This window comes from Dromiciops gliroides, chromosome 4, assembly GCF_019393635.1.
Source record: "Dromiciops gliroides isolate mDroGli1 chromosome 4, mDroGli1.pri, whole genome shotgun sequence".
NCBI lineage: Eukaryota > Metazoa > Chordata > Mammalia > Microbiotheria > Microbiotheriidae > Dromiciops > Dromiciops gliroides.
Genome location: NC_057864.1, coordinates 464795904 through 464819249, shown reverse-complemented (window position 1 = coordinate 464819249; position 23346 = coordinate 464795904). Strand labels below are relative to the sequence as shown.

Sequence of the window (23346 nt, the reverse complement as noted above, 5' to 3'; positions counted from 1 at the left end):
GGCACTAGTACCCCCATGCCACTTGAGAAGCAGAGCCTGCTAGATCTGTTCCCAGCCTGACCTGCACTCACAGATCACCCTGCCCCCCAGTCCCTACCAGGGCCACCACCAGCCTTTGGGGGACACCCACAGGCCCTGCCCAAATGGAGCAGTCCATTGCCTTGGAAACAGGCAGGAAAACAGGCCCAAGTCAGGAGGCAGCTGTGCAGGCCTCCTCCACCCCCAACCCACACAGAAATTGAGCCTGGTCCAGGAGACCAGATGTGGGAACAGGCTGTGCCCGCTTCTCAGGGCGGAAAACCTAATGGATTTTCCCTTCACCCTTCTCCACGGATGTTCCTGCTCACTCTCCAAACTGTTTGGGAACTGGATGGAACTTTGGTTCTGGCCAAACTAGAGGGGAAAGTGCCTGAGGAGGGAAGAACGTGAAACCCGAGCTCACTCCCAGACTTCTCTCCCCTCTTCGCCCCCAGCTCCATCTCCTGCGGCCCCTTTGGAGGTGTGGGAAAGGCCCAGCCTTCTGAACAGTCAGCTTCTGCTCAGCCTGAACCAGGGTTCATCAAGGCAGATTTCCAGAAGCCAGAAAACCCAGACCCCAGGAGGACAGATGGAGGGGGGATGGGACTCCTGAGAAATGCAATCGCTCCCTTCAGCCCATATACCCCAGGGCTTCCATCTGAGCTCACAGGCTCACCAATCAATCAAGGGCTGGAAGGTGAGAATCCTAAGATCACAGCTCTATGGCTGGAAGGGACCCCAGAGGCCATTTAGTCTACTCCCTTTCCCCCATTTTACAGGAGGACACTGAGGTGCAGGGAGGTGGAGTGATTAATCCAAGGTCACACAAGGTGAAAGATCTGAAAGCGTATCCGATTCCAGAGTCAGTTTGTTCTTTCCAGAAGGGGCCCCTCTAAGCTCCCTGGAGGCATGGAGACCCAATATGTAACCAAGATCACAGAGCTTTGGAAACCTCCTTGGTCCAGCCTTCCCCCACCCCAGTCCTACAATCCCAGGAGCCCCTTGGCCAAAGCCCCAACCCCTCATTACCTTTTCAAGTGTTCTAGCAAGAAGAGGAAAGTGATGAGGTTGGGGTCGGGCAGAGTTCGGAGAAGGTGCATCATACAGTTTTCCTTGGCAGCAGGATCTGAGAGGGCTGAAGGGAGACAGGAGGAAACAGGTCAGTGAGTGAGCCCATCAGGACGAGGTAGATGCCAACACCTCCCCTATAGGACCCTATGCCTTTGGCCAGCTGAGCAACTCGAAGGCGCTGGGTAGCTGGGAGACCCTCTCCCACGCCCAAGACTATAAATGCAATCTCCCAGACAGGTAGTTCTTTTTATAGGCCTCACACCGGACCTTGTCCTGAATCAGCAGGGAGAACCATGAGGCTAAAACTGGAAGGTTATCTCAGAGGTGACCTAATCAAACCACCTCATATTACCAAGGAGGAAACTGAGGTTCAGAAGGCAGCCTCAGAGGTCATTTGGTCCAGCCTGGACACTATCCCTGATGAGTAGTCCTCCTGTCTCTGGGGAAGACATAACAGAGGGCAGAGCACGGGCACCGGTTGGAAGGGCAGGGAGTAAATGGTGGGGCTAAGGGTCAGGCCTATGGGTCAAGAGTCATAGAGGACAACAGAGGGACTATGATACAACAAAAACCAAATATGAGCCATTCCATCAGGACTGGTTCTGTTCGAAGGCCAGCTGTGGCCTCCTCAGGATAGAGCACTGTAGAACAAATGGTCTAGGGGGGTCATGCCCAACACCGTTATAGCTTGTAGGTTTCTAGGGGACCTGGGAAGTCAAGGCAGAAATCTTCCTCCAACCCTCTCTCCAACATAAATGAAAGGAAGGGGCAGCACCAATAACCAGCTACATAGTATCTTTCCTTCCTAAATACTCTCCCATTCCAGAGGTCACCTGGATAGGAACCCCAACTGTTGGCCTTTAGCCTGATAGAACCCATCAGAGCCCCCAGGAACCTGGGTCAAGTCTCACCGATGCCCTCCATGAAGGCTGGGTAGAGTCTGTCTGTGAGGAGGGGCTCTGGAAGCTCCCGGAAGTAAAGCTTCAAGGTCCCTGCGATGGCATTGATGTCCATGTCACTCAACATCACCAACACATCCTTGTTGTCTGCAGAGGAGATGAGTGGGGATTAGTCACCACCACAGAGGCATGGAATCTTAAGAGCTGACTGCTAGGATGGCATCCAAGCCATCCCTGGTAAGGGTTCCTCGGCTCTCTATTTCAAGACTTCCAGGAATGGGCAGCACGTTGCCTTCCAACGTTGCCCATTCCAGTTTTGGAGAGCTGTAACTGTTAGGAAGTTTTTCCTTATCTCACCCAAAATACACCTTTGCAGAGCCAGCAAAATCCCTCCACCTTCTTCCCCCCACAGCAAAGAGTGCTGCATATGTTGTTTGATCTCCTGTTCCCATTTTATTTTTAGCCCAAATATGCTTGGTGGCTGTTTCTACCCATTGGTCAAATTCTCCCCTCTGGGGCCAAGAAGAATAACTCTAATCCTGTCTCGCAAAGGGCACCTGAACCCCATTTATAAAGTCTTGGCAGCTTTTCAAATTCCCTCCCTCCTGTCCTGGGGCCCAGGGGTTTCAGAGCCCCCTAGAAGTAACTGGTACCACACTTCCCTCTTCTATTCATGCTATACTAGGAAAACCATCCAAAGGGATCTTTCCCTCAGGGCCAGCCAGGGGCCATAGGCATGGGGGGAAGTTGGCCACAAACTGGCGTGACGGCTTTCCTGGTAAACTGTTTCTTTCCTCAGTTGGGGTCCCTGATAAAGGCTCATAGACAGAGAGCAGGAAGGGCCCTTAGGGACCACCTGGTCCAACCTCTCCCTTCACAGATGAGGAAATTGTGGTTGGGAGACATTAGGCAACTGCGATGATGAGTGCAAGTCCAGCACTCTAGGCAGCCTGGGGAGAACAAGGGATAGAATGCTAGACTTGGCAGTCATGAAGACCCGAGTTCAAAATCAAACAGTTTCCTAGTGGTGATCCTGGGCTAATGACCACCTTCCACAGCCTTTGTTTCTACATCTGTACATGAGATAATCAAAGCACATACCTTCCAGGATTCTTGTGAGGGTCAAAAGAGATCATGTTTGTAAAGAGCAGACTGTAAACCTTAAAGTCCTATATAAATGGCAGCTGTCATTACTATCATGACTTTATTTCCTACATTATGTTGCCTCTTCAATACTCCTGTTAAGGATGAGGCAGAGACAAGACAAATCCATGGAGCTATCTGTGATTCAGCCCTGTCTGGGAAAGCTTGGGACTTACCAAGTCCCTCCCCAGCCATGACAGGGTAGGGGTTACCATGCCCTGGGGCTGAAATCTGATTTGCTTTGCCCATGACTCCCATAAGTGAAGAGTGGAGAAGGGGGATGGGGGAGAGAGAAAAGTCAACTCCCTGATCCAGGGCTCTGAGGCCACATTAATATCATACAGAAGGTTCTGTCCTCACTGACAGTCTCAGCTAAGCCCCTCTCTGGAAAGCTCTGCACATTTTTTACACCTAAAATCATGTTCAACCAAGCCTTGGTTTTCAGGCCACGAAGAAAAATCTGGGCCAGGAACAATCAGCTTTGTGCCAGTATCTTCCTCAGCCTCCAGGCCTCATCCTGCCCCCTCCATTCTCTCAATCTCCCTCTCCCTAAAAGCTCTCCCCACAAAGGATGTCATCTTCTGTGCCTGCCAAGTGCTACCCATCAGAGCCTCAGCCACTCCCAGGGCGGGGTAGAGAGGGAAGGCTTGGCTGCTTCTTCTGCTGGAGCTGTCCAGCTCTGCCTCTGAGGGCCTAGCCTGGCCTTCTTGGACCAGCCTGGCTTTCCCAGCAGGCCAGCAGGCAGGCAGGCAGTCCACACCATGTACTAAGTACCAATAACAAGACATAGCCCATCACTAAGGGATCACATGAATGAAACCAAAGGCCCAGGCCCAACCTTTGAGGGTCTTAACGGCCTTAAAGGAGAAGGCAGAATAAATATTAATTATAGGAGAGAGACTGATTTCATTGGTACAGAGATTTCCTGGGTGAGGAAACCAACTTTTGCCAAAGCAACTTGGCCGCTTCTGTGTAATGTAATAGCTTTAAGGGCTCTTAACCAGGCTTCCTGAACTTTAAAATACATATTTTAACATAGAAATATATTATGTAATATATTATATAAATAATAAAATATCTATTTTGATACATTTGCTTTTCTTTGCAGTCCTATGCATCTTAGGCTTTTAAAAGCATTTTCCTGAGAGTCTATAGGCTTTAGCAGACTGTTCAAGGAGACCATGAGGCAGTGAAGTGATTCTCCCAGGCTCCCACACTGCCTCCCCAACTCTACTGAGAACAACCTCAGGAGCCCAGCATCCAAAAGTTGAGAAGTGTGAGCTCAGAACTTTTGATCGTCTCTACGAGCACCCTGGGAATGAGCATGGGAGTCAATTTCCAAGCTGTAAGCTGTAAATTTCAGCTTTGTCAGGTCCAAGGCTCCCCCTGTATCTGCAAGTCTAGGCAGGTCTGGGGAGAATAGCTGAGAGGCAGATGAGAAAGCACCCAAGTCCCACCCTCTGCTCCCCCTCTCGACTCCCCTGGGACTCACTGGCATCAAAGACAGCCTTCAGTGCCTGGATGTCAGTGGCCACCCCCGAAATCCGGTAGATTCCGATTTCCTCAATGCCTCTTTTCTCCACCTCCTCCACACACTGACGGACGATGTAGGGTACCTTGGAGCGCTCTCGCCTGTGGGGGCAGGGAGTGGGAAGCACGGTGACTACCTTTGCCATGACAGCAGAGTCGCCTCCCCTTACCTCCTACTCACATCTTCATTCCCTGACCTTGGGCAGCCATGGCTGGTTGGAATGGGGGGAGGCAGGGAAGGGTGAGAAGAACAGAAAGGAGACCGTGTGTGTGTGTGTCGAGGGTGGAAGAATGGGGTGGGGGTGTCACGCCAAGGTATACAGGGTTCTCCTCTCCCAGGTTGATACTAAGATAAGGGGCTTGTACAAAGTGTTTGGGGTTCACAGGACGGAGGCAGATTAAACAGAATCCCACAGGGATGAAAGAGGGAAGAGATTTTCCTTGGGAAAGCCCCAAGGAGTGTGAGTGAGGATGAACACCCCTGGGAGACTCTCCTCCTAAAGGAGAATGGGGTATCTGTTTCTAAGGAAGAACCCCAGTTCCCAGCTGCAAAGACTTACATTTCTGAGATTGGACACAGGCCCCGCCCTTCCCCCAACGCATTCTAGGGTTATAGGATCCCAAGCTCAGGGAGACCTCAGAGGCTGCCAAGCCTAACTCTCTTCATTGTCCAGATGAGGAAATTGAGGGTAAGTGATTTGTCCACAGTCACGCAGGGAGTACATGAAAAAGGTACGATTTGAACCCAGGACCTCTCTGACTCTAAAGTTAGGACTCTTTCCTTGTCCTACGTCACCTTTTCCTGGAAGATGTTGCCTGTCAACTCCCTCAGCGCAGTGGAAGCTCATCTACCCCTGGGGGTGAGGGTTCAGAGGGAAGATGAAGTAGCCTGACTTTTGAATCATTCAATCAGTCAGTCAATCATCATTTGTTAAGTGCCTACTATGTGCCAGGAACTGTGCTAAGCATTAGAATCATAGAGATCACTTAGTCCAACTGCTCTCCCTCCTTCACATTACAGAGGAAGAAACTGAGGCCCAGGGACTTTGCAAGGCTATAGAGTTAGGTAGGGGGCAGCTAGGTGGCGCCACAGTGCACAGAGCACCAGGCCTGGAGTCAGGAAGACTCATCCTCCTGAGTTCAAATCTGGCCTCAGACACTCAGTAGCCCTGTGACCCTGGGTAAGTTGCTTAACCCTGTTTGCCTCAGTTTCCTCATCTGTCAAACGAGCTGGAGAAGGAAATGGCCAACCACTCCAGTATCTCTGCCAAGAAAACCCCAAATGGGGTTTTGAGGGGGAATCTGAACCTAGAATGTTGGCTTCCAGTGCAGGGCTCTTTTTACTCTGCCCCTTGGGGAAGTGTGGGTCTGGGGGTTAGGGGGCGGAGGGAAGGGGCCTATGGCACTTGGATTCACAGTCTGGGGATTATGGGTTCCAGGAGGAATAGCACATACTTTGTCACAACGCTGATCTTCACCCCAAACACTCCTGTCTGCTTTTTAGATGGGGTCCTCTTCAGGCTCATGTCCCGGCTGGTGAATTTCATGGAGAACTCCACCTTGATCTGCATCAAGGAAAAGGCCAAGTTGGGGCAGAGTTGGGGGAAGGGGTAATCAATGCCCTGGAAACACCTCCAAAACACATGGTATTATTGTTGGACACACACACAAAGGGATCAAAATGTGGGAAGGGAGGGCAAGGTAGATCCAGCTGCTGTGTGGGCTGCCTCCAACCCTGGCAAGGCTAACCCAAGGCAAATTCTGAAATGCCCACAGGGCAGGGAGGATCAGAAAAGAAACACAGAACATTCCCTAGCTAGAAGAAGCAGGAAGCTTGGGAGGCCCATCATGCCAACTGGGGATCCCCAGTACCTCCTAGGGCCTTACCCCGTTCATCTCGATCACATCCATGTGCCAGTTCTTTGTCTGCACAGTCTGTGGGTCCAGCTGCAGAAACAGAAGAGATGGGGAAGGTTACATATGATGCAGCCTCCGCCAGAGGCAGAGAAAGATGCTTTCCCATCAGCCGCCAGTACGTACTGATTAGATTTTTCCAGTTTGGGTTTGCCTTGTCCCCTAATTCAACTGTAAACTCTTTGTGGGGAGACATCTTGAACTTTTTGCATATGCTGAATAGTACCCAGCAGAATAAGGAGCTCAGAGCAAATACGCAATAAATATTTGTTATACCAAGAATAAATGGATGAGACTCAGTTGGATAGTCATACATGGAGCCTAGAACAGGCCCTATGGATTGTGAGGAATAAGAAAGACAGGAGAACTGATTAACCAACAAGGAAAGAACTGTGCTGGGTGCTGAGGACACACAGAAAACAATCTCTGCCCTCAGAGAGTTTACCTTCTATTGGGGGAAACAACAGGTATACATATAAGCATAAACTAAGCACTTGCTATAAGTGCCAGGCATTGTGCTAAGCCCAGGGGATAAAAAAGAAAGGCAAAACATTCTTGCTCTCAAGGAGCTTACCTTCTGACAGGAAGGTGACACACAACAACTATGTACAAACAAGATACACAGGGTGGAAATGGAAGGGAATCCCAAATAGATGCAAAATAATTTGGGGGATGGGAGAGTCATTAGCACCTTTAAAGGTGCTGAATTTTAAAGGAAACTGGAGGTTCTAGAAGGTGAGGAGGATGGGGCTTCCACGTATGAGTCTCTGGCATCTCTGTGCATAGGTATAGAAATGGGAGATGGAATGTTGGAACAAAACACCATGGAGAGATCTTAAGTAACCCAATCACAGAAAAAGAAACAGACCTAACTGTAAAGGAATTACCAAAGGGAAAAGAAATCTGTTATTGACAAATTTACAGGGGAATTATCAAACTTTTAAAGAGTGCTTTCTTTCTCAGTGCGTCTATGCAAATTATTCTCAATACCTGAGAAAGAAGGCACTCTACCAAATTCCTTTTTATGAGACAAATAGAATCCTAATACTTAAACCAGGGGAGGATAAAACAAAAAAGGAAAACTACAGACCAATATCATTAATGGATATACATTCTAAAACTTTAAATGAAATCCTGTCAAACAGACTATCCAAGAAATGATTCATTCTGGCTGAAGTTGATTTATATCAGGGAGGCAAGGTTGGCTTGTTGGTTAATCAGTTCTCCTGTCTTTATTATTCTTCACAATCCCATACAGCCTGTTCTAGGCTCCATGTGTGGCTACCCAACCGAGTCTCATCCATTTATTCTTGGTATAACAAATATTTATTGTGTATTTGCTCTAAGTTCCTTATTCTGCTAGGAATAATAGGAAAACAATGAACATAATATTAAAAAACACACACATCCCAAACTACATTATCATCTCAGCAGATGAAGAAAATGCCTTTGACAAAGTATAGAACTCATTTATGATAAAAAAAAAAATCCAGGGGCAGCTAGGTGGCGCAGTGGATAGAGCACCGGCCCTGGAGTCAGGAGTACCTGAGTTCAAATCCGGCCTCAGACACATAACACTTACTAGCTGTGTGACCCTGGACAAGTCACTTAACCCCAATTGCCTCACTTAAAAAAAAAAAATCCTACAAACTCCAGGTATAAAATGAATCTTTTTTTTTAAGATCATAAAAAAACTAAAAACCAAAAGCAATTATTATATACGATGGAGAGACACTAGAAGTTTTCTCAATAACTATAGTAATAGCAACCCCATTTTATAGCTAAAGAAAGTGAGATTCAGAGGTAAAGTGGGTAGTCCAAAGTTATAATGACACGAATTGTCTAGCACCCTAAGGAAAAAGAGATGAAACCCAAGGGACTTGGGAAGTCACCTCCAGGAAAAGTCTGCCAATGGCAAACAAAGCCCATCCCCCAGCTCAACTTGGTTTTTACTTCTTGTACCCGGTGGCAAGCCCAGCAGAGGAAGGCACAGAATGCCAATCCCAGAGCACCAAGAAGACACCCTGAGTTTCTTGGGGAGGGGGAAAAGAGGTCCCTGAATGGTAGAAAAAGCAGCCCCATAAAGGTCCAGTTCATTGACTAGGACCATACACTTAGAGCTGGAAGGAGCCTCAGACAACAATCTGAATCCAAACTTCCCATTTTACAGATGAGGAAATGAAGGCCCAGAGAGGTTAAGCGAATTGTTCGGGGTTACAGAGAGCAGAGATTCTCCTGACTCCAAGTTCAGTATTCTTTTCATCGCTCTACGCTCTGCTGAGAAGCAGTGTGGCATGGTGGACAATGAGCTGACCTCAAAGCCAAGAAGACCCGGGTTCAAGTCCCACCTTTGACACTGACTGGCTATCGGACCTTGAGTAAATCACACCCCAGGACTCTGGGTGACTCCTCATGAAAGGAAGTTGTCAATAAAGTGCTAACCTGCATTGCCAGGAGGAAAGTGATCCCTAGGCTTTCAGGTCTAATCCTTACCTCTTTTTTTTTTTTTTTTTTTGGCGGGGCAATGAGGGTTAAGTGACTTGCCCAGAGTCACACAGCTAGTAAGTGTCAAGTGTCTGAGGCCGGATTTGAACTCAGGTACTCCTGAATCCAGGGCCGGTGCTTTATCCACTGTGTCACCTAGCCGCCCTAATCCTTATCTCTTTTTTTTTTGGTTTTTGTTTTTTTGCAGGCAATGGGGGTTAAGTGACTTGCCCAGGGTCACACAGCTAGTAAGTGTCAAGTGTCTGACGCCGGATTTGAACTCAGGTGCTCCTGAATTCAGGGCCGGTGCTTTAACCACTGCGCCATCTAGCTGCCCCTAATCCTTACCTCTTAATCTTATGCGCCAATAAACCCTGCCTGATGCCCCCCTCCCCAACTGCTCCAGCTTAGATGGAGTTCTCTTCATCAACCCCCCACTTCAACTTCAGTCTAGACAATATTCAGCACTCAGTCTCGTGTAAGTTTCCTAAGGTAGGCACGGTGTGCCTAGAACAGTGTCCATCTCATACTAGTTGGCTCTCCCCTACCCCTCCTTCCCTTGCTGCAGCAGTGCCCATCTCTGCAGAGGGGCACTAGGGCCTTCTCTGCCCCCTATGATGACAGCTCTGTCTCCAGGGAGCAGAATAACTTCCATAAATCAAGGCTATTTTCGGATGTCGTTTTAATTCAGAGAAAGGAGGAGGGCGAGGCGTGGAGAGGGACAGGGGCACATTTTCCAGTGAAATTCTGTCTCTTGAATTGCTGTGGTTATTTATAACCCCTGGGAAATGTGCACTCTGCTATTTCCTGATTAGATTAGTGGTCTAGGGGCGGTGTAGGGGTGGAGGGCGCTGGGTTGTCAGGAGGGGGCTGGATGCCCAGCAGGGGCCCTTTACCTGTGGCACTTTCCTTAGCCCATGACAGCTTGGGTACCTAGGGGGGGACCTGAGAGCATCCTGTCACGGTGCCTTGTGTGACACAGCCTGCCAAACAGGATGAAGCGTGGAAGGGAAATGGGAGGCAGGGGGTCAGTAAGTACACAATTATTAGGGTCAGAGTGGACCTCCGAGGCCCTCTGGCGCAGCCCATCCAGGAAGGGACCCACTCAGGAAGCATCCAAGCCTCCCTCGAGGGCTGAGCCAGCCCCCTGCCTCTCCCTGCCAAAGAAGCCCCCTCCCCTCTGAGGAGATTCTACTTGGAAGCTTTTCCAGACATCAAACCTAGACTTGAAGCAAGGAGAAACACTTATGGGCACCTACCACATGCTGGTGGAACTGCTGGGTTCCAAAGGCAAATCTCAAGCCTACCCTCTGGGAGCTTGAACTCTATACACGCACCCATTCCAGGAGCCACCAAGCAAGTCTGATCTTGGTTCTGCCCTTCAGGGCCAGACGTGACAAGCTGAACCCCTCTCCACAGGAGAGGCCTTCACATCCCTGCCTCAGCTGGCTCCCCGCCCTAGTTCCTTCCACTGACCTTCCTGCCTGACGTGGACTCAACCCTTTGACTCTGAAAGACTTAAGAGCTGAGCATTGCAGTGGCCACCACTGTACAGGCCCCATGATGAAGCATGACAGGGAGGCATAGAAGGGAATGCACGTGCCCCAGATGGTGACCATGACCTTTGAGGGGGGTGGGAGGACGTGGTCTATGAGGGGACTGAGTTAGCTTGAATCCCCGTGTTAGGAGGCTCTTGTTTTGTTCTGTTTTCAATGGAAGGAAGGTAGGGAGAGAAAAGTAAATTTTTTTTTTTTTTTTTTTAGTGAGGCAATTGGGGCTAAGTGACTTGCCAAGGGTCACACAGCTAGTAAGTGTTAAGTGTCTGAGGCCGCATTTGAACTCAGGTACTCCTGACTCCAGGGCCGGTGCTCCATCCACTGCGCCACCTAGCTGCCCCGAAAAGTAAATTTTAATGGAAAAAAGCAAAGAATTTATTCATGGGTCAGGGGAGGGGAGCATGGCACAGTGGAAAGCAGAAGACCAGAGTTCAAGTCTTGTCACTTACTACCTGTGTGACCTTGGGCAAGTCACTTTACCCCTCTCAGCCTCAAAGAGCCCTAAGATCTCTAAATCTTTGTGATGACTTTGCACCCAACCAATTACAAAGAAATGAGGCCATCCTCCCTCCCTCCCTCTCTCCCTCCTTCCCTTCCTCCTCTCTTTTCTTTTTCCTTTTTTCCTTCCTTCCTCCCCCCCCCCTTTTCCCTGGATTCCAGGCTGGCCCTCTATACATTAGACCACATTGTTTCCATAGCATTACAAAGGGTGTTCCAAAGAGCTTTGTGGAACATTCTATATATAAAACTGCAAACTTCTGTTTGCTGTAAATTTCCTATTCCTTTCAGGCCAGCTTGGTTAAAGAGCCCCAAAGGGAAGGAATTTACATTCCTCCTGGGAATTCTTTTCCTCCTGGGAAAAGCACTAGGCTGAGAGCTGGAAGCCCTGAGTTCAAGTCCCCACTCTGTAACTTCCTACCCACCACAGCCTCTTTAATTAACTTTATGGAGGGCAGGGAGGAGAGGGGGAATGTTGGAAAATGATAATGGCATTTTCAAAAGGCATTAATAAAGTTAAAATAAGACTCCAAAACCAGTCCAAATTGACCTCTGGGAGGGCTGAGTGGCCAGTCGCTGAGCACAGAGGCCTGTGCTTCCCTGTTGAATTGGTTCCCCCCTAACCTGGCACATTAAAGTGACTGTGGGCAGTGAGGGGCAGAAAGACCCTTTGGTGTTCTGGTTTTATGTTATAAATGGGAAGGGGGTTCAGAGAAAAGGGGAAGATGAAGGCAGGAAGCCTTGGGACTTCATGGCTGGTCCCACTTCCATTCACGGTGTTCTGTTCCGGCAGGGAATTGTGGGGGAAGAAACCCAGCTAACCCAGGGCCTGACTTAGAAGACCATTGCCCTCCTCCCCAGACCTAGGCAATCCTTCCAGCTGAACCTCCTAGAGGCCCTCGTCCACTGGCCTGGAGGTGTGGGAAGTAGTAGCTTTTCAGCTCAGCTCAGGGTTGGAAACAGCTGTCATATGCTTGGCTTGGGGGGGGGTTTCTAATGCTGACCGCTCTTCCCCCTCTTCCTACACTAGCTGCATTCTAGCCGCCCCCCCCCCCAACCCAGGGCAGGTCCCTGCTCTATCCCAGCTCCAATCTCTCAGCCTGCTTGTCTAGGATACGAAGCCTCTGCCAAGAACCGAGGATAAACACCATGACCTGGTCTCTGGTGACGAGCATGTGTGTTGGCTCTGGCGGTGTCAGATGCATTACAGAGTCAGCGTGGGGCAGTAGGAAGAACACACTGCCTTTGGAGGTGTTAGAGGATCTGATCTTGGACCTCAGTTTCCTTACCCATAAAATGGGGCTGGCCTTGGAGAGCCTTTCTGGCTCCAAATCTAGGGTTATGATCCTGAAGTAAACACAGGCTGTATGTAGTAAGCACTTAATAAATGTTCACTTCTGGATTAGAGATGGATACATAGCGGAAAGAGCAGGGGCCCAGAGATCCGAGGACCTTTAAGGTTTCAGGAATGCTTCCAATCTGACCTCTGGTCACCTGTGTAACCTGAGGAGAGTCATTTCACAGCCCTGGGCCTCAGTTTTCACATCTGTAAAATGTGCAGAGTAGACTAGGAGGCCCCTGAAACCCCTTCTAACATTGGGATTGTGGCAGCTAGATGACGCAGTGGATAGAGCACCGGCCCTGGATTCAGGAGGACCTGAGTTCAAATCTGGCCTCAGACACTAGACACTTACTAGCTGTGTGACCCTGGGCAAGTCACTTAACTCTCATTGCCCCACAAAAAACAAAAACAAAAAAAGAAAGTAAAGTGTATGGATCACAGGTTTAGAGCAGGGAAGGGACCTTCCTGAACAACTGGCCCAACCCCATCATTCTACAGAAAAGGAAACTGAGGCCTGAAGAAATGGAGTGAACACAGCTTGCTAGCCCTGACAAGTGACGGCTTATTAGCTGGGGGAAGTGACAAAACCAGAATTTAAATCCTGGCCCTGGGGCTGCAGGGTCAGTCACTACTGTTTTTCGCTTGCATCACAGATCTAACTGTGTGCATCACTCGGGAAGCCTGTTTTGTAAAAGAGGCCTTCACTGCACTCCAGGAGGCTGGGAACAGGGCCCATTTGGAAGGGTTACCCTGACCGAAGGCTGACAGGTGACCCTGAGCCAAAGCCCCAGGGAGACTGTCCAGAAAACATTCTGCCAGGACCTTGGCTCCTTGGAGAAAAGGCATCAATCACCAGAATTTGCAAAGCTCCTGACGCTGTAGAGGCACTGGGGACAAAGAGATAACAGTGAATGTATGCTGCCTGCCTTCAGGGAGCATGCACTCTAAAAGGGGAGACAGGATGGCTCAGGAGGTGGAGGCAGGAAGAAAGGGTCAGTGGGGTGTACATAGTGACCTTGGGAAGTCATTAAACTGATGTGGGCCTTGGCTTCTCCCTCTGTAAAATGCAGGATAAGTCAGAGGCTGCTTAAGTCTCTTCCACCTCCAATATTCAACCAATCAGCAAACATTTATTAAGCACCTACTATGCGCCAGTGTGCTGTGCTATGACGTCTATAATGCCTCCCATGCCATGGCCCCACAGTGCTGGCTCTGACCTGGATCAAGGCACACAGAGGCCTCTGTAGTCTTGGGCATATTTCACATAGTGCTCAGGTCTTTGAGGCCTCAGGCAGAGGACCCCTGCTCCCCAACCTCTCCCCTGCCCCCCCACTACTAGCATTGACACCAGAGAAATGAGCTGCTTTGGGAGGAACAAGGGAAAAGAAGACGGGGGTCTGGAGTCAGAGGCTCTGACACTGATATCCATGTGACTCAGGAGAAATCATTTACATCTCTGAGACTCAGTTTCCTCCTCTGTAAAGAGTCAAAAGCCACTTCCTAGTCCCCACTTCAACCCAGGGGATCCCCTGTCCTTGTGCTTCTGAGTCCTGGGGCCCAGGAACCTTAGCTCTCTGGGTCTGGAAGGATCCTAAGCTTAGGAGTTGAATTGGGGCCTCTGGTAGGGGAAGCTCAAATGTTCCTAGAAGCCTAATGGAAAATTCTTACTGGGTATGACTTATGGAACTTGTACCCCAAGAAGCAGTACAGAACTAAGATTGGATTTGAGAAGTAGTTAAGATTAAATAATTATGACTATTAATTGAGAATGCTAACTGAGGGACAGTCAGGTGGCAAAATAGAACGCAGAGCTGAGAGTCAAGAAGACTCATCTTCCTGAGTTCAAATCTGGCCTCAGACACAAACTCTATGACCCTGAGCAAGTCACTTGACCCTGTTTGCCTCAGTTTCCTCATCTGTAAAATTTGCTGGAGAAGGGGATGGCAAACTACTCCAGTATCTTTGCCAGGAAAACCCCAAATGGAGTCATGAAGAGTCAGGCACGACTGAAAAGGCAAAACAACAAATGCCCCAAATCCTAGAGAGAAATGACTGACTTAAGGGCTCACAGGATCTTAGCTAGAGTACCAGAAGGGGCCACAGGCACCATCTAGTCCAGCTGGTTTTGCAAAGGGGGAAACTGAGGTCCAGGGAGGATAAATAACTTGTCCAGAGTCACACAGGTGGTAAGCAGCTGAGCTGGGATTTGAACCTAGACCTGCAAACTACACATGCATGGCTTCCTTCATCTTCTCTCAACCTCATTCAATGCTTCTTGTTAGAGTTATGTGGATGAAAGGGGTGAACCAACACGCTGCTTCTGAGTTTTTAAAGGCCCGTGCTGAGGAGGTGGCTCGAACCCTCCAATTCCCAGGCTACCGCCATCAGCTGTTTAAATGCTGTACGGCCCCAAGCCTGAGTTAGCTTATCCCTGTGCTCCTCCAACCCCCTGAAAAAAACCAAGAAAGAAACATCGACACACACATACCCAGCTGAGGTCATGCTAACTCTGCTGTGCCAGGGCCAGTCTATCATTGGGGAGACCACAGGCACGAGAGGCATGAAAGTGCTGGCGAGAGAGATGGATGGATGCATCAAGAGCCGCTTGCCTCCCTCAGGCAGAGGTGCCAGAGAGCTTGGGTGACGTGGCCGCTGGCTTGGGGTGGGAGAGGGAAGTGGGGCAGTGGGAGCCATCCTGCTAGGCTTTCCATGTCAGGCATAAGGAGCAGCTCCTGTGCCTTCCCACTGCCCCCAGACCTAACTGCAGCAGCCCAGCACCCACAGCTTTACCAGAGACTTTCTGGGCATCTGGGCTTCCTCTCTCGACCTTTTCCCTCCACAGAAATTAGCCTCTGTCAGGCGACATACAGGGCTATCCATCCACCCTTCCCCTATGCCTTCTCTTCATCCCCCTAGACACACACACACACACAAGCACATGCATATGTGCTCAGACTCTCTCTCTCTCTCTCTCTCTCACACACACACACACACACACACACACACACACACACACACACACACACCCCATGCTGGAGACCACTGCAAGGCCATTCCAAACAACCCTGGCTTCTGGCCCCTCTCCCTCCCCCCTAACCAGAACTTTGAAGTCCTTGAGTTCCACATATGGAAGGGGTTTAGCCGGGCTCTGAATGCAGCCTTTATTAAATCCAGGTTAGCCCCCATCAGCACCGCCTACCTGCTCTCCACAGCACACTCTGCATTCCTCTGGCTAAGCCGGCCTTCCTCCTGTCCTCTTCTGGTTTTTAACCCTTCTTCCTGCCCCCATGGCTTCCCAATGACAACTCACCACTTCCCAAGCCTCCCTACTCCCTCTGCCCCAATAAAGTAATGAGAGAGAGAGAGAGAGAGAGAGAGAGAGAGAGAGAGAGAGAGAGAGAGAGAGAGAGAGAGAGAGAAAAGGAAGGAGAAGGGGAAGGGGGAGAAAGACAGAGAGAGGAAAGAGAGAGAACGTGAGCGTACAAATGTTTCAGGTCACACCAGAGCTTCTGGGATTGCAGAGGTGGGGGCCTGGGCCTGCACCTAGGGGCTTAGAGAATCCTTCAAACCTCTGCCTGACCCTTAAGTCATCCTATCTTTTGGGTAAGCCATTTGCCATTGCTGATTTCCACCAAACTGTCACCCCCTTCACCACCAAACAGCTCCAAGGTTCTGCTTACACGGCCACATCTCGTGCCAACTACCTGGGAACCAGTCTAGCGGCCAAAACCCAATGCCAAGAGACAGTGTGGCGTGGAGGATAGAGTGCTGGACCTGGAATCAGCCTCAGCTACTTGTGAGCTGTGTGAGACTGGGCGGGTGCCCTGACTGCTCTCCACCCCAGCTCCTTGTTTTGTAAAATGATAGGGCTAAACCTCTAGGGTCCCTTCCAACTTTAAGTCTATGATCTGATAATTATGTTGGGAGCAAGAGGGACATGCAGTGAGGGCAGCAGGAACTGGCACCTCAGAGTGAGCTGAGCAAGGCATCCCCTGTATCCAGGAAGCCCATAAATGCTTGAGCTATTTTCTAAGGAAGTCCCTGGGGAGCCGGCCCAGCCTGGCCTTCCCTGGCTCAGCTGCCTGTTCTCTGAAGGTCAGGAGACGCCACTGGAGGTCAAAGCCAAGGGAAGGGGCCAGCTGGGGTCCCAACTCGGAAACTTGAAGTTCAAAGACGAGGCCAGATGCCTTGCAAAGCTATTAAGGAAGGGCTCGGTGCCCCATTGGCCACGGGGAACCCTCGGAGCAGTTTGGAAAGAGCTGGGAAAAACACTTCCAAGAGTCAGCTCCACCCTGCCTAGCTCAGGGTGTGGATCCTGAGCCAGCCTGAGCTCCCCACCAGGGGCCAGATGAGGATGAGGCGTGGAGATTCTCCTCCACACAGGTGACCCTCTGCCCCGAGGAGCAGCTGGTCTACACCAGCCCCTCACACAGCTAATGCTTCCTCTGGAAACTGCTACCCCATCTAGTCTGCCCTGGCCACAGCACATGGGCACTGCCATCATCAAAAGCCACTGTGTGTTGGGGTAGCCAGGTGGCACAGTAGATAAAGCACCAGCCTTGGATTCAAGAGGACCTGAGTTCAAATCCAGCTGCGTGACCCTGGGCAAGTCACTTAACCTTCTTTGCCTTGCAAAAAAAAAAAGACAAAAAAAGCTACTGTGTGTCTTCCTCAACATCCCTGATGCTGCTGAGCCAGCCACTCCACCCATCACCAGCATCATCCAACACTTGGCCCATTTGTTAAATGCCTACTCTTCGCCAGGTGCCAGGGATACAAATACAAAAGAAACAGAGGCAGCCCCTGCCCTCGAAGAGCTTACATTTTTCTGGGGTATTTCAGCATGGCCCCAGGCTGGTGAATATGTCCCAAATAAATCAATGCATTTCTACTTAAAAATTTTTTTTTGTGGGGCAATTGGGGTTAAGTGACTTGCCCAGGGTCACACAGCTCATAAGTGTCAAATGTCTGAGGCCGCATTTGAACTCAGGTCCTCCTCAATCCAGGGCTGGTACTCTATCCACTGCACCACCTAGCTGCCCCATATCCGTTCCTACTCTATGCAAAGGACCATGAACTGGCTCTAGGGAGATGAAGAGATAGAAGTGTATCAGACCCACCCTTAGGAGAAACAGCTTATGCACAGCGGGAAGAGCACTGATGCTGGGGTTTAAGGGACTGAGCTCAAATCCCAGCTCTCCTCTTTACTGGCCAGCTGGTCACCCAGGAGGGTGAGAAGGCAAGGAAGGGACAAAGGGGCCAGATTGTAAAAGGGCTTTTAATGACAGAGATTTAAAATTTGAACTTGGAGATAATGGGGAGCCACTGACATTTAAACTCTGAGTGAAGGGTAGATTGGCATGGGGAGAGGCTGGGGGCCGAGAGGCCAGCCAAAAGGCCGATGCAATGGTCCAGGTGGCAGGTGAGAAAGGCCTGAACTGGGGTAAAAGCTGCCTGAGTAGAGAGAGGGGGACTTTTACATGAGCTGCTGCAAAGGGAGACACAAGATATAGAACAGATGAAATATGTAGGGTGAAGGCAAGTGACAAGTCAAGGCTGAAGCCCAAGGCTGCAGGCCTGGTTGGCTCGAGGATGAGGGTACCCCCAAAAGAAAGATGTAAACAGGGGAGGGGGAGGGGGAAGAAACGGAATTCTCTTTTGGGCATGGAGAGTTTGAGACGCCAAGGCCCATTCACCGATGTCCCAGATGTCCCAGAGCTCAGCAAAGGGACTAGTGTGACATGCACAGACCTGAGAATAATTGAATCCACAGGAGCTGATGGAGACAGATCACTAAAGGAGGGAGCAAGCACAGAGGAGGAAGAGAAGAGCCCCCAGGACAGGGCCTTGGGGACTCCCACCATGACTGCTCAGGGCCCAGATGAAGAACCAGCAAAAGGTTTACTGGGCGAAACACACCCACTTCCAGGGCAACCTGTGGCAGCGCCTTCCGGGAAAATAGCAGCTTACACTAATCAAGCCCCTTGGGGTTTGCAGAGCAAACACATATATCTTTTTGCATGTTGTCTCTCCCATTGGACTGTAAGCTCCTTGGGCAGGACTTCCTTTTGCCTCTTTTTTGTATCCCCAGCACTTAGCGCAGTGCCTGACACATAGTAGGTGCTTCATAAATGTGTATTGAATAGAGGAATGAATAAATTATCTCACTGAAATAACTCCATGGGCCAGAGATGATATTATTATTCCTGTTTTACAAATAACAATATTGAGGTTAAATGGGTTGCCCAAGGTCACAAAGCTACTGAGTGTCGGAACCCAGGTCTTTGTAATTTCAAATTCAAGACTATTAACTAAGCCACTTGTCATAGTTATTTCCTTGTATCCACATAGTATCTTGTAGATAGCTAGTGCTCAATTATTATGACTGGATTCTATCATGCATGATATGAATTATATTATGATTAAGTGATAATTCTCTTTAGCACCCTCTCCCTTCCCCAAATCCAATTTGCTCCCATCCCATCCCCCCACCATGGTGTAGACTGGTGAGCATACACTGGACATTCAATACTTGCTAACCCAACTGGACCTGAGCACAGAAATCAGAGGAAATTTTCACCTGTATGAAGATATCAGGTCATGGTCAATGGTGGTAGAGCTGTAGAGAGCATCTGTTGCAACCTCTTCATTTTATAGAAAGGGAAACTAAGGAAGGCTTGAAATATGAAATGACCTGGGGGCAGCTAGGGGGCGCAGTAGATAGAGCACTGGCCCTGGAGTCAGGAAGACCTGAGTTCAAATCCGACCTCAGACACTTGACACTAGCTGTGTGACCCTGGACAAGTCACCTCATTGCCTCAGGGGTGGGGGTGGGGAAAGAAATACGAAATGACCTGCCCATGATCACACAGTGAATTAATTAGTCAAAAAGCATTTATGAATCCCTTACTATACGCCAGGTTCTGTGCTAAGTGCTGGAGAAACAAAAAGGCAAAAGACAGTCCCTGCCTTCAGGGAGCCTACAGTCTAACAACACACACACATAACTAGGTGTATACACATAGAATAGAAAGAAGGTGGCCTTGGAAGGCAAGGCACTAGCAGCTGAGGGTCAGAAGGAGGCAGCCTCATTACTGGGAGAGGTAAAGACCTGGCACCTCTGCCCTGGAACACAGCAGGTAACTGATAAATGCCTGCTGATGGACCTGGAGCAATAGCGAGGCTATTTGTCCATGGACACTCCATGAAGGGGGAAGGTTCGGGCTCCAGGGATGAATGATCTCACTGGGTGGGGGTGAATACTGGTTGAAGGGACACAGGAAGAGACTGGGGGTTGTCTGGGGGGCACATCAGAGCAGAAGGAACAGCAGTACCTCCCTTCCTGCCCCCCCAAGATCTGCTGGGGGATGGAGGGGAAAAACCCATGACCTGCTCCCCCAGGTACCTCCCAGGTCGACAGCTCAGCTGCTAACGCCAGGGAGTCTGTGGTATTTGGTCAGGGAGGGGAATAGCTTTGTTCTTCAAACTGGAGACGCTGTTTCCTTCTTCTGACCAACAATGCAGCGCTCCCACCTCCACGTTTACCACAACAGTGCCCACAGCAGCTTCCTTGCTGGGTAGGACCGTCCCTTGCCCAAGCACTGGGCTGCATGGCCTCACTCACTTCTCACTGCTGCCTCCCCCAGAGCTCTAGTCCTCCATCTTGGCTGGCAAATTCCACTCTCGAGACTCTCAACATACATGAAGGTCATTGCTGGAACCCCTGCCACATTCCAAAGCTATGGGTGGGGGGAGGAGGACAGTTAGATGGGACTGAAATGATTGAACAACAACTGGCCACAGACACTTACTAGCTGTGTGACCCTGGACAAGTCACTTAACCCTGTTTGCCTCAATTTCCTCATCTGGAAAATAAGCTGGAGAAGGAAATGACAAACCGCTCCAGTATCTTTGCCAAGAAAACCCCAAATGGGTCATGGAGAGTCAGATGGGACTGAAATGACCGAATACCCCACCCCACAGTCCTCAGCACACTATAAATTCCTTGAGAGCAGGGCAGGCACTATGCTGTTTGTCATGGTTGTATCCTAGCTCACTGCCTTAGATAGAGTTGGCACTTAATATATGCTTGTTGAACTGGGCTCCAGTGCCTGATGAGGACAGACAAATTGCTTCTAGAAATAGCAAAGAAGGAAGAGGAGGCTCTTAAAGAGCAGCTTGGGACAGTGACCCAACCAGGAGGCCTCTGAGATCCACAAACTGGCTGGGGACCCCTGCTCTATATCATGAAGGCTTACGGAAAACTTTCCTGAGAAAAAAGGAATTGTTGGCTGAAGAAAATGAGAGCCTCCTTTTCTGGAAGATTTCAGAGGAGAAAATCTCTGCCGCCATGTGGCGGGGAGGTGGGCCTATCTGAGGGAAAGGGGATGCACGGGCCTCCTCTGGGACCCTTGGCACATCAACTTCATGCTTCTCTAATGAGGGCAAAAAAAAAGCAATTCTTAAAGCTGCAGGATCACAGATTTCAGAGCTGGAAGGGGCCTCAGAGGTCCTTGAGGCCAAACCCCCCTCATTTCCCAGATGAAAAACCTGAGGGCAGATAAGACCTTTGATTGCACACGCGGTCCCCTTTCCAAAGGCATAGAGTCTCCGAGTTGGAGGGGCCCCTCACGATCATCAAGCATCATCCTGTCTGAATCATGACTCGTCTCTAAATATCCCTGACAAATGGTGGTGGAGTCTCCGCTCACCGGTGACGGTGACAGGGGAATTCATTATCTCCTGAGGCAGCTCATTTCCACTTTTGGACAGCTCCAGTTATTGGAAGGTCTTCCTCCCATTGAGCCAAAATCTGCCTCGTGCTATTTTTCACCCACTGGTCCTGGATCAGGCCTCTGGAGCCGAGCCAAGTCAGAGTAGTCCCTTTTCCATATGGCGGCCTCTTAAATGCTGGGAGGGTTGGTCTTGATCCTTGCTGCTGACTAGCTATGTGTGAGGAAGGCTGCCACAGTCCTTCAGAGCCTCAGTTTCCTCATCTGTAAAATGGGATAATAATAGCACCTACCATGGTTATGAGGATCCCACGAATTGTAAAGTGCTTAGCAAAGTGTGTAGCACATAGCAGATGCTACATAAGTGTTAGCTACCATCATTTTGTCACCACCACCACCACCACCACCACCACCACCACCATCATCATCATTCCTCCCAAGGTGGTTGTAAGGATCACATGAGATCACTGTCAATGCACCTGGCCCATAGTGGGCACTATGTAAATGTTAGCTATTATTACACATACAGAAAAAGGGGGGCATTTGTGGGGTACAGAAATACATGGATAAGGCAGAAGCTGTGTCACTATGGAAAGTCTGCTGGACTTGGTGTCAAAAGCCATGGTTTTCAATCCCAGCTCTGCTGCTTACTAGCTGTGTGACCTCAGATAAACTACTTAACCTCTCTGGGCTTCGATGTTCTCAGATATAAAATACAGGGAGGGGTAAGTAGACTAGATGACCTCTCTAGCTCCCTTCTAGGTCTAAATCTATGAGTCCTTGTACAGGCTTTTTCTTGTATGTGGAATATGTGTTAGGGCAATGGCCCTGGTGTGTCCAGAGAGATTAGCCAAAAATTGTTCATTAACAGTTAATTAGGGGCAGCTAGGTGGCGCAGTGGATGGAGCACCGGCCCTGGAGTCAGGAGTACCTGAGTTCAAATCTGGCCTCAGACACTTAACACTTACTAGCTGTGTGACTCTGGGCAAGTCACTTAACCCCAATTGCCTCACTAAAAAACAAAAAACAACAACAGTTAATTAGCCTTAATAGTTGAGTTTGTTCAGCTGTGAAAAGGGGACAATAAGAGGCATACCACCTACCCCATGGGGCTTCTGAGGGGAATGCTCTGTGAAGTTCTATGGAAAGTTCTATGGAAACAGGTTATTATCATTAATCTAGCTGTGCATGTATTTGGGATAGGTTCTGTTATATGGACAGAGCTGGACCCAGAACTGAATAGGAAGAAGAGAGTGAGCAAGGTGGTTATGTTCAGTACCACTGGGGGGAGGGCTCACGCCCAAGAGAGGAGGAATCCATCAGAGCAGAGAACTCCCAGGTGAGGAAACTTTCTCCATTGATGTAGCGCAGGATCTGCTCTGCCAACTTAAAGACTCAAAGCTATCTGTGGGTACCAAGAGGTTAAGTGATTTGCTCAGACAGCCACTGTATTATCTTATCTGCCATTCAGAAAGGAGACTGGATTTATTGGCCCCAGAAGGCCTGTAGGTGAAAAATAAACATGATATAGACTTTGGCTCACTTCTGATAATGAGAGCTATCTAAAAGTGGAAATCTACGCTGTTTGCGTAGATGATGGGTACCCAGGAGTCAGGAAGACCTGAGTTCAAATTTGAACTCAGACCTTTAACTAGCTGTGTGATCCTGAGTAAGTCACTTCATTTCTGTTTGCCTTGGTTTCCTTATCTGTAAAATGGGGATAATAACATCACCTACCTCCCAGGGTTATCATAATAGATAAAATGAGATAATAATTATAAATAATTAAAATAATAATTGTAAAGTACCTTGGCACACTGTAGGTGCTATGTGAATATTAGCTGTTCAATTTCTACTACATATGCCAGGTACTATACTAAGCTTATTCTGTTAATATGTTCTCAAGATTCATAGCAAAATTATGAATTATTTAGGAAAGCCACAAACATATCCACGGAGTGATAAGCTTATGATATGCATAGATTATGCCACCAAGTCTGAGATAGATTTTTTTGGGGGGAGGCAATTGGGGTTAAGTGACTTGTCCAGGGTCACACAGCTAATATGTATCAGAGTTTGGATTTGAACTCAGGCCCTCCTGACTTCAGGGCAAATGCTCTATCCACTGTACCACCTAGATGCCTTGATGAGACAGATTT

At 49.2% G+C, this 23346-nt stretch overlaps 1 protein-coding gene across 6 annotated transcripts in view; it reads right to left on the bottom strand.

Annotated features, from left to right (window-relative positions):
- ABR (ABR activator of RhoGEF and GTPase) overlaps window positions 1-23346 on the bottom strand; it is a 298848-nt gene that overhangs the window by 6245 nt on the left and 269257 nt on the right. For all 6 annotated transcript variants that reach the window (XM_044000089.1, XM_044000092.1, XM_044000090.1 and 3 more), the window contains 5 exons: window positions 6549-6608; window positions 6117-6226; window positions 4624-4763; window positions 2001-2135; window positions 1048-1153 (listed from right to left, as the gene is read on the bottom strand). In XM_044000089.1, the coding sequence (XP_043856024.1) occupies window positions 1048-1153; window positions 2001-2135; window positions 4624-4763; window positions 6117-6226; window positions 6549-6608 (551 nt within the window). The remainder of the gene's footprint in view (window positions 1-1047; window positions 1154-2000; window positions 2136-4623; window positions 4764-6116; window positions 6227-6548; window positions 6609-23346) is intronic.